This window comes from Uloborus diversus, chromosome 5, assembly GCF_026930045.1.
Source record: "Uloborus diversus isolate 005 chromosome 5, Udiv.v.3.1, whole genome shotgun sequence".
Taxonomy (NCBI): domain Eukaryota; kingdom Metazoa; phylum Arthropoda; class Arachnida; order Araneae; family Uloboridae; genus Uloborus; species Uloborus diversus.
Window position 1 is genome coordinate 110,834,557 of NC_072735.1, and position 17,942 is coordinate 110,852,498.

At 33.9% G+C, this 17,942-nt stretch overlaps 1 protein-coding gene across 1 annotated transcript in view; it reads right to left on the bottom strand.

Annotated features, from left to right (window-relative positions):
• Nucleotides 1-6,663: 6,663 nt before the first annotated feature.
• Nucleotides 6,664-17,942, bottom strand: part of LOC129222477 (probable G-protein coupled receptor CG31760) — a 91,646-nt gene continuing 80,367 nt past the window's right edge. Inside the window, exons 9-10 of the mRNA XM_054856991.1 lie at nt 8,397-8,540; nt 6,664-6,882 (exon numbers count right to left, since the gene is read on the bottom strand). Coding sequence (XP_054712966.1) covers nt 6,664-6,882; nt 8,397-8,540 — 363 coding nt within the window. The remainder of the gene's footprint in view (nt 6,883-8,396; nt 8,541-17,942) is intronic.

Here is a 17,942-nt window from a genome sequence, read left to right on the forward strand (position 1 = left end):
CGACGATATTACGTCATAAACAAACTTATGAGTTTCAAAGTGATTAACATTAATTGCACCAGTTTCTTTTGTGTAAGGTTTTTCTCTTTTTTTTTTTAAATTAACTATATACCTAACTTTTTTCAAATTTTTTGAAGCATTCATAATTTGAAAATGCATAACCATTAGTTTCAAACTTTTTATTGAACATGCCAGTTGAAATAGGTCATAATTTCAAATTTCAAGTTTTAATTCTCTTTCCAGACTAAAGGGGGAAAATGTAAATTCAAAGTCTTACCCCAAAATTTATCTACATAGATCATTTTTGCAGATCTACGGAGTCGGAGGGAAAATGGCCGACTCCAACTCAGGGCCGGATTTAGACTTAACGGGTCCTAAGCCATTTTAGGTGTGGGGCCCCTTTTGCAGTTTTAACAACGTTTCTCTCGGTGGTGTAAGAGAGGCACTTTTTTTTTATAATTTTTTTTCTCCTTGACTATGTCGGTCTATTTCATCTGATACATACAGCAATACTTTAATTTTTGATGATCGTGTTTTAATGTGTTTTCCCTGATGTCCTGTGTTGGATTGACCTTAAGAGGGGAAATGTTATCAAGAAAGTCACACATGACTCCCCTTTAAGTGGAGTACAAAATATTCCCAATTGTAGGGGGCCCGGGGATTTCTTCCCCGGAGGAAATTTTGAAAAATAGATATAAGGCTTCAAAATGTAGAATTTTATAAGATGTAGTTGCAACTACAAAAATATCAGGACAGAAATAGGCAAACAAAACTTTTTTTAAGTTATAAACTCTTTCAAAAATTAAGATAATACACAGTAAAAATTGTTTTTGATTCGAAAAACCAATGACAGCAGTCGACAGAGAGAAACAGCGCGGGAAACGAAAAGACACCGCATTGCTTCATGCTCACATTGGCTTTCGATACAATTAGTTTTTAATCACCCCTCTAACTCACCGACAAACAATTCAACTCAGAGCCTGATTAACGCATGGTCCGACGGGTCCGCGGACCTGGGCACCACAAATTTAGGGGCCTTAAAATAGCCAAAATTAACTTACTTCCTTCCTTTTTTTTCTGTTAAAGTGAACGTTTCTTTTCAGCTTTGAAAAGAATCAAAAATCGTTTCAGAAGCTACGTTTTTCAGGATAATTTAGAGGCGTTTTTCTTATTGACCACTGAAAATTCTGTGACATCAAAACTAGATTTTGATGATGTGATCGACACATTTGCCTCTGTTAAAGCCAGAAAGAAGCCTTTTTAAAGCGTAATGTCAGAATTAGGTTTTTTTTTTTTTTTTTTTTTTTTTTTGCTATTTTTGCAGTTTTAAATTGTTTTTTAATTCATTTTCACCTTAAGGTAAGGCAATTTTAACTATGATTAGTATGGTGACTATCAAGTGTTAGGTATTCAAATCCCAGGTTTCTGTAGTAATGTGTAGGTTTCTAGTGTATTAGGTTTCTAGTATAAAACATTGACTTTGAAATTGTGCTGATTTTCTCATGGGGGGGCACCAATTTTTACTCAGGACCTGGGCACCAGTTTGTCTTGATCGGGCCCTGATTCAACTCCGACTCCTTTACCTTAAATCAGTTCGACTCCAACTCTCACTCCGACCCCGCAATCACTGGCAGTGTTACAGGCATTGAGGGAAAATGACTCCGACTCTTGGAATTTTTAACCTACAAATGCCGACTCAGACTCCTTGTCTCCAAAATCTGTCCGACTCCGACTGCGCAGCACTGCTTTTTTACACTATTTTAGTACTTGAAAAAAAGCATATTAAAAAAAAAGAATATAGCTTGCAAAAAAAAAAAAAAAAAAAATTAAACAAGATTGAGTCTGGTATCAGTCTGTAAGTTGGTTTGATCGATCTCGAAGGAGCAATGTTGACTTTTGAATTGGACTTGGTCCGATCAAATGATTACAGCGGTCTGGGCTAAGCGCAGCTTTTACTTCAAGTTAGAAACATGAGTTTCGACTACATGATAACATCTGGAGAAAAAAAATGGAAGCAAAATGTATGTTTTCAATTGCTTTTAACACATGATTTATTTATTTATTTAATTTTGCCTTTTCCAAAAGGTTCGCCCCTCCCCCTCCCCCAAACATTTTTCTCAAAAAGAACCCAAACCCGATGCATTATCAAACCGACGTTTAATAATCTAATGATTATTTAGTTGTGCCAAGCCTGAATGTTTAGTAAATCATTCTCCATTCCCAACAAAACTATTATGCAGCCTACCAACAAGATCAATATAAGTTTTTGAGAAAAATGTATTTAAAATGTTAAACATCTATTTGCTTTTATTATATTAGTCCAAAGAATTTTTTTCCTGCATTTAGCATTTGAAGACAAGACATCATTGCACTAAAAAATTAAAACATTAAATCTACTTTAGTACACTTCCTTGTATGAGATAAAAAAATCGTTTACTCATCGATATGTTTTGTTGCAGAACAATCAACAATAATCAGAAAAGTTGTAAATAACTATAGTAATAACTTACTTGTAACTTCTGAGTGAAAATAAAGTACTTTAAAACGCATCAATAAAGTGTGGTCTGCGTCTGCACACTTGACGTGCTGATGAAGAGCTGTTTAGAATGTAATAGGAAAGCAAAAATCTCCGAAGCATGTTTTTTCTCCCCCGATGACAACCCCCCCCCCCCCCACCCCACCCCATCCCCTCTCGTCTCGTCCTGGCTATTGTCATTCAGTACGTATTTCTCTTGTAACCCGATGACGACGCCTTAGGTCTGACCGGTAATCACCACTGCATTCTGCAGGGACGGGGATGGTACTCTTTTAGTCTAAGTGGACACCCTGAGGTCAAAACCAGCTCATCGACACCCTGCATCGACAAACAGAAATTTCAAGGATCAAAACACACCATTTCCCCCGAAGTAATAGCTATATTTTGTCACCATCTGGACGACGTTATACGGACTCGGGCTCGGGCTAAACTTGCCGCCTCAAAGGGGATTGATTTTTGTTTCCTTTTATATATATATAAGATACTTCTACTTTTTTCTACAAATTTTTTTTTTCTAGTTCATATATGAGAAAATTTTATCATTTACGATAAACGCAAAGCAAACAGATTCCCCGACGAAATACTAAATTTTCCCCGACGGGGGGGCAAGACGCTTCCGACGAGGGGGCAATTGCCCCCCCTGCCCCTCCCTTGGAGCCACGTCTGCTTCCATTGCAATTATATTGTGCAACGCTACCTGTTGAAAGTTTTTAAAACTAATTTCCGTGTTCCTGTATATGATTTTTATGGGTTTCACAATAAACATACCGTTAATTTTATTCCAATATCGTCCTTTGTTGTCGATATATTTAATTTTGAAACCAGGGAGTCCTTTGCTGGACACCCTGTGGATGACACAGCTCATTATGCTTTTTGAAACTTTAGTAGCAAAATAATAAGATGAGTTGTGGATTCTTATCATTTTAGAAGTTTTTAACCGTAACGGATAAATATTTAAGAGCACAAAATTAGCCAAAGCTTGCATGCAAGCATTTCGCATCCACAAAGAACCTTAAGAAAGTTTTTTAGTCCATAAGCTCATTTTATAGCGTTTAAAGAAACCCCAACATAACCCAATAAATAGTTAGGATTTGCAAATTTTGCACTTTATTAAAGATGCATTTATCATTTTTGTTTTCAGTGCAAAAGTCATGTTCTATTTTGTAATGGTTAAGTTTAAACGTTCTAATAGTAGCTTTTAACTTCAAATATATTTGCAGTTCCAATATTTTAACAACCTTAACGATAAATAATAACATTAAACACTTATTTGCTTCAAAATAATTTTCGCAAAACAGTAAATCATACTATATCTTATATTTTAACCACAAATAAGAACATTAAAACGCTTATTCGCTTCAAAACAATTTCTGCAAAACAGTAAAACATACAATCTCAATAAAAGTTATTTACTTAATGCCATAAACGTTGTATTGCTTAGTTATATGCATAATACTACACGCTTGATATTGCTCTGGATATTGTAATCAGAAAATGTCCAAAATTAGTATCTTTAGATAGAAAACAAAACCACTTATTTTCATTAGCAACGTTTAACATTGTCCAAATATAATTCACATCACAATATTTTTGGAATGTTAGCACTCACAAAGTTTATTATTGTTATTATTATTATCATTATTATGACGGAAGGCAAGCACATCTATATATTGAAATATTAAGAGATTTTCGTGTAAGACATGCACTTCAAAGTCTAAGGCAATAAAATATCTTATTCTGATCTTTCTTAAATACAACATTCTTTTACTAATCTTTCCAACGACGTTTGATATTATACATTGCTAAAAAATTCAAGTATCACCACACTGCATTTATACCTTCATTTCTAAAATTATTTCCTTAAACTATCTATAAAAATATCGAGCTTTTCATCTCAGAAGATTATTATATCACAACTTATTTGATAAATTTGTTCCGATTCTTGTGTTTTATTTAAATAAGATAGTTAGCAATAAAGAACAGGAGTTTATCATACTTTTGCATGTAAAATGCGTCTTAGTTTCTTTTTAACCCATTTCATTCTCTTCCTTTGTTTCAGTAATAGACAAGATTTTGGAGCAAATTGATTGCGTTTCGTTGTTTTGTAAAAAATCTGTGAACGCAAAACAAAATTTGGTCAAAAATTCCACTGTATTGATATATATTTCAATGAAGGAACTAACTCATTTATTTTCGGGGAGACGGGGCAATAAGAGACAAGGTAAAAAAAAAAAAAATATTTAAAACATGATAAATTTGAAAGAAAAAAAAATCAAATTTTCGATATGAAGGTGAAAAAATCCTAAAAAATAAACTTCGGTAGCTTTTACTTGTTACAAGTTTTTTACTAACAAACTTGACACGGCTTTAATTGTTTTCCAATTAAAAATAAAAAAGTAAACAAAACCAAAAAAAGTTCGTCAGTTCTTACCAAAAAAAAAAAAAAAACATGTTGTATTTCAATAGTTTTAATACTAATTACATGTAACTTTTAAACGAAAAGCATGAATAATAGTTACTTAAGTAACTGTAGTGTTTTTTGCTTTAAGAATTCTAGAGTTGTATCTAATTTCCCCATTTTTAATTTTTAAATCTTTTTCTCTGGTAATCTACTCAAATAAAGGGGTGAAATTGAAAGTTGAAGGAACATTTGAAGTCAAGACAATACTAAAAAAACATTTTCAAAAGGACTAGAAAAATTGAGTGAACAAACATATGATACAAATAGGATGTAAGCTTGAACTAATTTTCAATTAGGTTATAATTCTTTCGGTAAAAATAATTATACGAAAACATACACAAAATATGATAAATTACTAGTACAACGGAAATATTTTAAAACATAGCATAAAAACATACAGTAAATTTGTACTTCTATGAATCGAAATCTTGACTAGAAAACATTAAATCACCAAATCACCCTTAAGAAAACCAGCCTTAAAATATGGGATTGCCTTTACTTTAGTGTCCTATTAGTGCTCCCCTTCAATTGTCTTACATTTACGTTTGAAGGATGAAATGGGTCAAGAAGTTGAAGTGATAACATTTTGGCATAAAGTCAAAGCTAAACTTCACGTATTTTGCTCTAAAAAAACAACGAGAATTGAGACAGACCAGTGCGCTCTTTTCGCATCCCTTCTGATGCAACATACAGAAAAAATGCGTACATAACACTTAACATTTCTGCATTGGTGTTGGAAATTTCAAATCATACATGGCGTATGGCAGTCTAAAATCTTAATAATTGGTGTTATCACTACTATTGGTATCAAAGATTTTTCTAAAATGACGTAAAAAGGTCTAAGTGTCAGTATATGCTGTGAACTTTACTCACAATTACAAAACAATTAAAAAAAAAAAATATTTTTTAACTTCCTTTTTGAGAATGGTATGTAAATTTAAAAATCTGCTGCAAATTCGAAATATAAATGATATTTTTTTATTTTTAATACACTACTTATTGCAGCATCAAATTTTGTACTTAACACCTGCATCACAATTATGTGATTCCCTAGATTTTTAAAAATTAATCAATAAAATTGTAGACGGATTATGATTGTTTAAAAATATTCGTGAATTCTTTTGGTATTTTGGAATTACCATTAGGGACAGTGTATGAAGTCTGTATTGTTCCATATTTAATTTTATCACTTCTTTTCCAAAGTCACCGCGGCTACAAAAAATCTTTTAATGAATATTTAAAGACGGAAAGGTTATTTTAAAAAGAAGATTAAAGATAATTGAGTTTTTTTCTTCTGTAAAAATTTACCTTTTTGTTTGACACTTTCGATACACTAATTAAACATTATAGGTATAAAAGAATAATGACAAAACAACGACTCAGTTTCTAAATTTTACCATCAAAGAAAACCCTTCAAAGCCAGTTAAAATTCTGAAATTTACTTCTTATCCCCATTTACATGGAAATTTCTTCTTCGATTCGCCATTTTTCCTCTGAGAAGACTGCTCTAGTTGCAGATCTTCAATCTGAACCACGGAGCACACAGCTCCGCCATTTTCTGCTAGTGAAGAATACTTCCACGGTGCAGATGGCAACAGCTGCAAAAAGGATGTTCTTTCACGTTTGTAGCCATTTTCTTTAACCAAATATTATTGCGCCTGTGCTTTCACACTTTTTCACTGACGAGTTCGGCTGCTGGCGAGATTCTGGAGCCAGGTGAATCTGTACTTTCGAACTTCATGTATATGTTTTTGATAACAGGACTCTGATTGCTGGTCGTTTGGCTAAAGAAGCCTCCATGTTTTGGCTTCAGGTGTCGGTTGTTCACCTCCATATGTACGATTTTCATGAATTCGATTTGCGAAGCTAGCTTCTGCACCTCCTCCTGGAAGGAATATTAGTTCACAAATTAACAAGGCCTCATAAATCATGCAAAAATATACTACGAGTAAAAATCAGGGCTGCAGACTCAGAGTCGGACTCATTTTGAGTAAAAGGGTCGTAGTCGGAGATTTTAATGTTCCAGAAGTTGATATCCGTCATTTTCCTTCCAAGTCTGCAGTTCTGCCAAGTTTGGTCGTGGTGACCTGATCCGTAAGGTGTCGGACACGTAACCAGAGGTTCGATACTAGCCAGTAGACGATCTTCTGCGTTCATTAATGGTGACTGGGGCACAATAAATATGTTCGTGGTCACAAATTCCTCCAAGTTCCCATTCCAAATCAATACCTCTCGGAATGCTGGGTCAGGTGTTGCTCGGCTCCTGAATTGTCTTCAGGGTACCATCCAACCAGCAAAACCACATAAAGTGGTAGGTATGGTGGACCCTGAAGTGTAGAGAGAGAGAGAGCTCTGCCAAGATTATGGAATCGGAGTCAGACTGATTTTGGGCAAATATCAGATTCGGTCATTTTCTCTCCGACTCTGCAGCCTTAGTGAAAATAATAGTGTCAAAACATCACAAACTATAATTTCCTACAACTATTCCAAGGATAATTAGAACCTTCAGTCGAGGGAGAAAAATTTTCATGAACAAATGGCCACGTAAAGCAATGGATCTGATGACTCACTATCTATCGATCTCAAAAGGAATAAAACTAATGCCGTTTTGCAGCAAAGTGAAATCAATTACCTATCTTGACTGTTGCATAAAGAGTAAGCATCGATCATATTTGGCAAAGTTGCATTCTTTATACTTAAGATCATGACTTTCTAATCTATTAGGCTCAAACTTTTCATTGTTAAAACTCTTTGTGTGCAATAGTATAGTGATTGTTCTGCTGATTTTTTTTACATGTTCTTTAACAATTAGGCTACCGAATCATTAAGTTGAAGAATTATACTGCTACCTCTGCTCTTGTTATCAAATGAACATTTTGTAAGGTAGACCGCGGCACATTTGTCAACATGTTAAGTCAGTGTTAACCCTCTCTAACGCCAAAAACTCAGATTTATTTGATTTTCTGCATTTGATATAATAACAAAAGCAAAACAAGAATTGCCAAAAATAGTTAAAAAAGTTAAAAAAGAAAAAAAAAAAATATGTAACACTTTTATGTAATATAATAAAGTTGAAATATTTGCCTTTTTGATTTTTTAAGATATTATACAAATATCACATGCAGAGCAATATTCTATCCTTGTTTGGAGCTTTCACAAATACTGAAACTTTTAATAATCCTGATAGTCGTTCCATTTTCGATAAAATAGTACCAGTTCGCTGGTTCAATCAGTAGACCTCGTGGGTCGAGCTCGTTATAAATCATTTTAATCAACTTTGCAGGCGATCGAAAGATATGTTGCTTGCAGCCAACACTATAATAAAGAGGGTCAATGACAGACTATAATGGTTTGAACCCACTGTGAAGTCACAGATTTCGCAGTGAAAAGCAAAGTTACCTTGAGCTCTTCGTTTTCTTGATAGAGATCTTGAGGTTCTTCATAAACGGGACCCACTCCGTTCAGAGAGAAAGAAGCAGTGACTCCGCGGGCGCGAGCTCTGTTGTCCCACACGTCGCCTTGTCCTTTGATAACTCTATAAAACTGGAGGAGAACAACAATTACATGAAGTCTTTCTGATTGCCAAATACATTAATTGAAAATAAATAAATGGAAAATTAGCTTGTGTTCAGTCTGACAAATTCAAATCAAATTTTTGTAATCCAGATAGAGATAGAAACCTTTAAAAAAAAAAACATTAAAAAGAAAAAAAAAGATTCTTTCGAGGAATAATTAAACACACACACATGATTTTACATTTACTCCAACTGTTGAGTACTTGAGTAAATATAATAAAAGTATAAGTAACGCTCTCAAAGTAATTAAAGTGAAATCTACTCTACTATATATTAAAATCTGTTCGCGTCCGTCTGTCTGTCTGTCTGAAGATAGATCTTCTCGAGAACCGCTGCGAATCGAGAGTCAAACGAGATACCGATCAATTTGAAAATTTCCAAAGAAAACAATAGGACCGATCTCGTAATTGTGTGACTTTAATTAGCGGAGATATTAATTAAAACGTTAATTAACATAACGTTATTCAGGAATTTTTATTTCTTTCCTGTTGCCATTTTGCATATGGGTGAGCAAGTAAAATTCTAATAATTCTTTTAAAAGAGATTTTTTTGGCTGCTGTCCAAATCTTAAAACAGCGTTTCCATCTAGAATTTCATTTTAAATTAGTTTAAAATTGTTTGCTCTATTCGGACATAGCCTTTATTTTATCGTCTGTCCTTTTTTTAATTTTTACATTAAACGTTCTTAACTCTTTTCAGCATATGAAAGTTGTTTCTTTAGCTATGTTTATTGATTGTAGTGTAAGTTTATCATTCACCGGCCTCATATTTTGGTACATTTAGGTGTGCGACTAATTATGTTTATTTTGTTGGACTTTTTCTCGTCACATGGGTGAGTTTTCGAATTGTAATAACTCTTTTTTTCTTTTCTGCTTCTATTTTTGAAATACAGTTTGTATCGTTAAAAGAACATGTTAAATTAAGATTGGATTTCTTGAAGTGAAACAGAGTTGAACAAAAACGTTTATTTTTAAGGATTTTAACTAAAGCTAAATTGGAATCTGATGACTTGGTATTAAATTAATGCTTATTGGTATTTATTTAGTCTTAGTGCTTCAGTTTCACGTAATCAACCAAAAAGTGTGTGTCGTTTTATGTAAAAAGCTGATTGTAATTGTACATAAATATTTCAGATATAGTCTATCAGATGTAATTCATTTTAACGTGAGTACAGATTATAGTTGATAATGCATATATTTTCATCTTTTGTGCTAATTGAAAATACTCATAACTTGTACCATTGATAACTATGATTAACGTTAAAGAGATTTTTGCCAAAAATATGCTCTACTGGTGTTTTGCAAACCTTGCATTACGCGTATTTATTTACTCCTTAGAGCTTTAGAAACTGATGTCAGAGTAATACAAAAACATCAATTGGACATCTCTTTCATTTTTTAAGTAGCCCGTGCAACGCCGGGCACGCAGCTAGTAAAATAGCAATAAAATTTGTACAAAGATCCTTAAAACTCCCATTAGAAAATAACGTTTACTAAAAACGAAAATAATCGCAGTTTTTATTTACTTGAATACGCACAAATTATTTCATTTAAACTTTCTTCAGCAAAAAACCCGTAAATAACGTTTGCAAAAAGAAAGAGTCAACAATAATCTGTGGAAACATTATTTATCGTCGGCAACTAATAAGTAAATAAATAAAATAAAAAATAGCAAAAATCGAATGAGTTGAAAAGGGAAAAAATAAAAAAAAAAATGCTCTCTCCCTCGTTTGAAACATATCGTATGTGGGAAAAAAGTGCAATTCTCTCGAAATCCGGTGGTTCAGTGATAGGTTCAAATTATCACGACTCGAAGTGAACTTAACATATTTATTGAAGACTATGTACATATTTACATATTGGTGATTAAACCAAAACATTTATTCTAAACAGCGAATTACTCGCTTCCACGGAGCTTGCGCTCGTGTTACGAATTCTATCCATCTCTTCCACTGTCAGAGTTGCCACTAAATTTTTCCATAATCTATTTCTATAGAGAGCGCTTGCAGCGCTCTCTATAGAAATAATAGGAGGGAAGGAGCATAGAACTTAAGTTTCTCTACACACTCCCCACCTAAACTCCTCGAGTTTACATTTTCTTTGTAATCAAAATATATTGAAATATAACAATAACAATTTTACACAACAAAAAATGAATATAGCAATATAAAAGAAATATTTAGAGAAACAAATAATATCATATTCAAATTATTATGCTTTTCAATAAGTAATGAATATCAAATGAAAAATAATTAGATAAATTCAAAAATCAAAATAACGAAATTAAAGTTCTAAACTATCAAATTGTTTGACTAATATATAGAAAAGAAATAAAATGAAAGTTCCAAAAGTTTTTTTTTTTTTTTTCACTGTCCATTGATCATTTCCAAAGGATACACTAGTTGTATTGGCCTCCTATATTGTCCGTCCTTTGTCTTAACTGTGCAGGCACGAACAAGTCCATCACGTCCTTTAAAGAGTTCTGTAATTATACCTAAAGGCCACAAGAACTTATTTTTGTTACTTCCTTCGAGAAGTACCACGTCCCCTATCTTGAGAGATTTTCCTTCTTTACTGCAATCCAAGCGATGTCCAGTTCTTAAATCTAGAAGATATTGGGTCTTCCATTTCAGCCAAATGTTCTTTAACAGTTTTGTCTGATACTCCTTTCTTCTTCTCAATTAGTCAGGAGAAGTTTTGGCGATGAGATCAGAGAAGTGAACTGGATAGCTGTGGTCATTCTTTGCATAATTTAAAAAATGTAAGGGAGTTAATGCTTCAGGTTCATCTAACTCGTTGTAGGTGTAAGATAGTGGGCGCGAGTTCAAAACTGTTTCCACTTCTGTTAGAAGCGTTGTCATTTCCTCGAACGTCAGAAGGGCTTTTCCTATCACTTTTCGCAAACATTCCTTAACCGATCTAACAAGGCGTTCATAGAATCCTCCCCACCATGCGGCTCTTTCGATGATGTATTTCCATTGTGTTCTTTCTTTAGCTATGAAATTTTTAAATGTATCATCTTCCAATATTTTAGAAAACTTTCTCATTTCTTCTTCAGCTTTCTTAAACGTTTTAGCGTTATCGGAATAAATGATTTTGCAATTACCTCTTCTACTTAAGAATCTTCTAAATGCCAGTAAAAAGGCTTGTGTCGACATGTTTGACACAAGTTCAAGATGTACTGCACGAGTTACTGCGCAGGTGAACAAAACAATATACGACTTTTGCATATCTTTGGAGTTTTTTACATATACAGGTCCTGCAAAATCAATTCCGCAAATGGAAAATGGGGGTGACTCTTGGATTCTATCTTTCGGTAAGGGCGCTGTCATTTGATCTGCTGGTTTGGCTAAATATTTTTGGCAAATCAAGCATTTTTTGATGATCTTTTTAATTAGCTGGCGCCCCTTCGGGATCCAAAAGCGAGATCTAATTTTGGCTAGAGTAGCAGATGTGCCTCCGTGCATGATTTTTTCATGCTCTTTAAGTACTATCAGTCTTGTTAGCAGGGAGTTTGAAGGCAAGATGACTGGATGTTTATTATCCAAAGAAAACTCTGAGAACTCCAATCTTCCTCCTAATCTCATGATTTGCTTTTCATCGATGTAGGGGGCGAAATTGTACAACGGGGAATTCTTTTCAACCGAATTACCCTCACTTAAAGATTTAAATTCTACTTCAAAGTGTCTCTCTTGTTCACATCGCATCAATAAATTTTCTGCTTCTTGTAGCTCTTCTGTAATTAGAGCTCCTTGTATGTTACTAGATTTTCTCAATTTCGCGATAAAGCGTTTTGTCCATGCTGTAACCCTCAACAACTTTTCTAAGTCACTATATTTGGATAAATCAACTGGGTCTTCTCTATTTTCGACTATACATTCAAGTTCATGTGTCTCCAGGAATTTTTTTCTATATTCTAGCTGAGATTCTTCTACTATTTTCTCATGGGTCAATTTTGGCCAATGGTCAGGCGAAAGTCTCAACCAAGGTGGACCTTGTGTCCAAAGGGGTTCATTAATCAACTTTGAGATCCTTGCTCCTCGGCTGACCAAGTCCGCTGGATTATCACAACTTCTGCAATGTCCCCAATTATTTGGTGACGTCAACTTCTGAATATCATGAACACGATTCTTAACAAAGGGTTTAAACGCATCGGGCTGTTTCTTGATCCAAAAATACGTTATACTTGAATCGGTCCAAAAATGACAAGGAATATTTAAATTCAAAATTCTAACTATATTATTTCCCAATTTGGCAGATAGTAATGCCCCCATTAGTTCCAATCTGGGTAAGGTGAGTATTTTCAATGGCGCTACCCTATTTTTGGAGGCAATGAACGTCGTTCGAATTTCTTTACCATTCGTCTTGAAACGTAAGTACGCAACTGTACCATATGCCTTAGTGCTAGCGTCTGAGAAGCAATGTAGTTCGAGATTTCTAATGACTGAGCACAAACTTTCAAAAAAATAATGTCGAGGGATTTTGAATTCACTTATTTGATGCAACTCTTCGCACCATTTTCTCCATAGGGAGATCAAATCTTCAGGAAGTGGCTCGTCCCAATCTATATGTGATGCCCAAATCTTCTGAATTAAGAGTTTGATTCTTACAGTGAAGGGTCCCAAAATTCCTATTGGGTCAAAAATTCGTCCTAACACTTGTAGAATAAACCTTTTTGTCTCAATTGGCTTCGATAAAAATGACAATAGGCTTCGAATATCAAAATACCGTAAATCCCTCGAATTATCCCACGCCATGCCCAAAACTTTTAAGGCGGTGTTTTCAACATCAGAAATTTGAAAATTTGCATTTGAAATTATGCCTTCTTTTTTCCAAAGTTCATGTAATTCCCTCGAATTAGTATGCCATTTGTGCAGTTGCATGCTCGCTTCCTTGAATATCTGGATTGTCTCCAAAGAAGTAGTTAAGGCTTCTTTGACTGTGTCTCGACTTAAAATTACATCATCTACATAAACATTATTTTCTAAAATACTAACTGTTTCAGGGTAGAGCTGGTTATACTTTTTAAAGTGATGCTTGAGAGTTGCTGATAGTAAAAATGATGAACTATTCAGTCCGAAAAGAATTGTTGAAAAACGATAAACAAGAGGCGGGATATTGTCATTGGTGGGGGAGTCAGTGAAGAAAAACCTGGTTACGTCTCGATCTTCTTTATCTAAGAGAATCTGTAAGAACGCTTGCTTTATATCTGCAGTAAATGCTACTGGATAATATCTAAATCTTAACAGAATTTCGAATATTTCCGGATACAAATTTGGGCCAACGTGGAGACAGTCATTTAAAGATGCGGAGTTTGAGTCATGTGATAACGCATCAAAAACAATTCGCAATTTGTTTGTGGTTCTATCTTCACGTATTACTTCCCTATGAGGCAAATAAAACACGATATTTTCTCTATCCGTTTCGTCTGTGACGGGCTCAATTATATTCTGTTTCAAGTAATCTTGTATTATGTTTTGGTATTCAGAAAATAGTTGCGGATTTTTTTTGAATCGATTTCTAAGTCGGTTGAACCTTTGTTCCGCGATTTCTCTATTATCATCCAATCTTGATGTGTCACTTTTCCATGGTAATTTAACTTTATACCGACAATCTTCGTATACTACATCAGATTCGAACTGTTTGAGGATTTCATTTTCGGTTGAATTATAATTTTGATTTTCGCATATGAGTCCGGAATTTTCCAAATCCCAAAATGTTTCTATTTGTTTCGAGATTAAATCTTCCTCTACTATCACATTAAATGATAAAGTAAAGTTATCTTCTCCTTCTCGTCCTTGTAGGCTCCAGCCAAAAATAGTTTCTACAGCGACAAGATTTTTGTTCAAACGTTTAATGTGACCCGTTACTATATTGTAGTATTAATCTGCTCCGATCAAAATGCCAACAGGTTGTTGACTGTCAAGAGAATCCGCTAATATCAAATTTCGTAGCAGTTTATTTTGTCTAATTTCTTTTGATTTTGGTGGAGGAATGTCCGAACCTGATATGTGATCGGTTACCAATAATTCAACTTATATTCTAGAATTAGAGGAACTTCTATGTTCAAGTACTAATCTAATGACGTCGTAAGTCTTTTGAATTGGCGCAGTAATTCCAAAAGTGTAATTTTTCTTTTCTAATTACTTCAAAATCTAATTTATTAGCTAATTCTTGTGTAATGAAAGACTTCATGCTTCCATTGTCCAAAAGAAGACGCAGATAACTTATGCCTTGTTTTGTTTTGACTTTTACCGAGCAAGTTTGCAAAAGCATCGAATTGGATTTAGAATGTGATACGGCAGAAATGATTTCTTTATTTTTTTCAAATTGATTATCATTATTTCTCGAAAGTGAACTTGTTTCTTTTTTGTCGGTGTCATTATATTTTAACTTTGATTGAGATTTATAACAAATCGCCTCGGAATGAGCTCCTTTGCAAATTTTGCAACGCTTAGTTGCCTTAAAGTGGCAAGCAGATATTCTATGATTTTTTCTAAGGCATAAGTAACACCTGCCATCCCCCCGCAATACGTTCCTTTTTTCATCCACGTTGAGATTTACGCATTTTTCCGACTCGTGATCTTCTGAGCAAAATAGACACTTGTGAAGATTTATTGACGTTTTAGCAATTGGCTCATGTGTTGAAGGACATCTGTTTTCTGTAACGTGCTGTGATCTGGAAGGGATCTTTCTGAACTGCTTATTATTCAAAGTACTTGTTTTAATCTGTTCACTGCTATTCGAAGGCGGAAGTTTTATACTAGCGATTTTTTCCCGAGATTCTATCTCCGAACGGAGAAAGTTTAGAAATGCATTCAAATCTATATTGGCTGAATTCTCTCTATTGCGGTGAAATTCTAGAGCGATATCAGCAGGAATTACTTTCATCAAAACAGGAATTAACATATTCGCGTAACTCTCGGGCTGGATATTGAGTGAAAAAAGGCTTCTTATTTGTACGTTAATTTTATCATACAATTTTCTTAATTTCGTAACTTCATTTGAGCTTTGTACCGGGGTCAAACTCAAGAGATTCGAAATGTGCGTGTTAATTATCAAGTCATTTTGACCAAATCTATTTTTGACAATGTCTATCGCAAAATCATAGTTTGTTTCCGAAATCGAAAAACCTTCTATAGCACTAGCAGCATTTCCGCTCAAATAACTTTTCAAATAGTTGAATTTTTCGACTTTTGAAAGTGTTGTGTTCTTGTGAATAGTTACTTCGAAAGAATTCCAAAAATTTATTCAATCACCGTAATCACCGTTGAATTTTTGGATGGAAGTTTTTGGTAACCGTACGTTACTTTGTGTTTGGTTTCGAATTTCATCGATAAGAGAGGAATTATTTGATACGTTATTAACGGACGTTTTATTTTCATTTCGCTGCTCTAATTTCTTAAAATAACGATTTATCCGACATTTCGTCAAAGTTATTTTATCTTTATAATTCATGGAAGTTTCTATATCAGAATCTAGTTTCTTCTCATCTTCTATCAAAATTTGTATTTTTTCATCTAAGTTATCAAGTTCTATCTCCTTGCTATTTAACAGTTCTAAACAATTTTCTAGTTCTTCATTTTGCTCTTCTTCTATGTATTTATCAACATTTTTTACGATTACCGTAGTAGAAGAGCGAAGAACAGTTCTTTTTTGTATAAATGATTTTGGTTCCATTTTCAATGATTTTCAACAATGTAAATGATTCAAAAGTTCCTACCTTTTGCAGTCTTCGCAAAAAAATGCTATCCAAATGAGATTCACTTACTAAAAGTTCACTAGTTCATCTTCCCGGCCGATGCACCATGTGGGAAAAAAGTGCAATTCTCTCGAAATCCGGTGGTTCAGTGATAGGTTCAAATTATCACGACTCGAAGTGAACTTAACATATTTATTGAAGACTATGTACATATTTACATATTGGTGATTAAACCAAAACATTTATTCTAAACAGCGAATTACTCGCTTCCACGGAGCTTGCGCTCGTGTTACGAATTCTATCCATCTCTTCCACTGTCAGAGTTGCCACTAAATTTTTCCATAATCTACTTGATTCAATAAGCGCTTGCAGCGCTCTCTATAGAAATAATAGGAGGGAAGGAGCATAGAACTTAGGTTTCTCTACACGTATTGTAACTCCGCTTTCTATATATTTTAAGTTCACGAACTTTTTCAAACAGCAATTATCTCTTATTTAGCAATCTGTCGCTTAGCGGATTTTTTTTCTTTTGATCAAGTGGGGGGGAGGGGGGGGGACTTTCTGTTAAAGTCCAAACTCAGCCTTTCAGAATAATAAAATTAATATAATGTTTAGACAGCGATTGCAAGTTTTGTAGCATAAGTTCTTTCATAAAAATGAATTTGCACTGTAAATCAAAAACAATTAGTGCTGACGTAAAAACTATCATTTTCTCACTGTGCGAGGTGCAAACGAATAAAAGAAGTCATGAAAGATCAAATGAGTTTTTTGCTCTTAAAGTTTGTTTAACGATTGCCTTTTCTTTCATAATACTTCCCCGCCTCGCCCATAAAGTTTTTGCTGTTTTTTTTTTTTATTATGTTTTCATGTTCAGTTTTTCTACAAGTATTGAGTTCTTTCCTCATTATTATAGAACTCTAAAAGAATTACGTACGACATGAATTGCTCTTCATTAGTGCTTTTCCCAAGCACTTGGGATGAATGTAATTTTTGGTAAAAATATGACATTTTGTCAATATGGAACATTTTCATAAATGTTACTGAAATTTGAACCTTGTGTGAAAGTCACATGACGGTCACACGAGGATCTTTGAAGCGTAAGATCACAAAATGTCACTAAAAAGTCATCCACAGCTTGTAGAAACTAACGAATGTCAGTCCACGGCGACGTGACAAAGTGAATCGTTTTATCCTCAAATAAGGAAGCCGTAATGTGGTGGTTCCAAAATCCTCACATACCAGCAATGATGTTATTTATAAACATGAATTACTTAACAACTGAGAATGTTTATTGAATTTTGTATCTGTTTTTACTAGAAAATAGCTGAGATTCTTGATAGTTTCTTTTTTCAACTGTTGCCAATTTTCTGTTACTAAAAAGACTTAATATACTTCGACCTCGCTGATTTTGCCAGAAAAGAACAATTACACAAAGTTATGACACCCATCTGTGTCATAACTTTGTATAACATCACAGTCGCTTTTCTGGTAGGAAAGATACAAAATCAGCTGACGCATTATAAAAAGTAGATCGAGGAACAGTGTTGCTAAGGCAACTTGAGATAGAAAAGAAAGAGATAAAGATAGTTCGTGTAATATTTCACTAGTAGGAACAATTTAAATAAAAAAAAATCAGTTTATTTTAAAGTCCAATATTTAATCGTTGAAG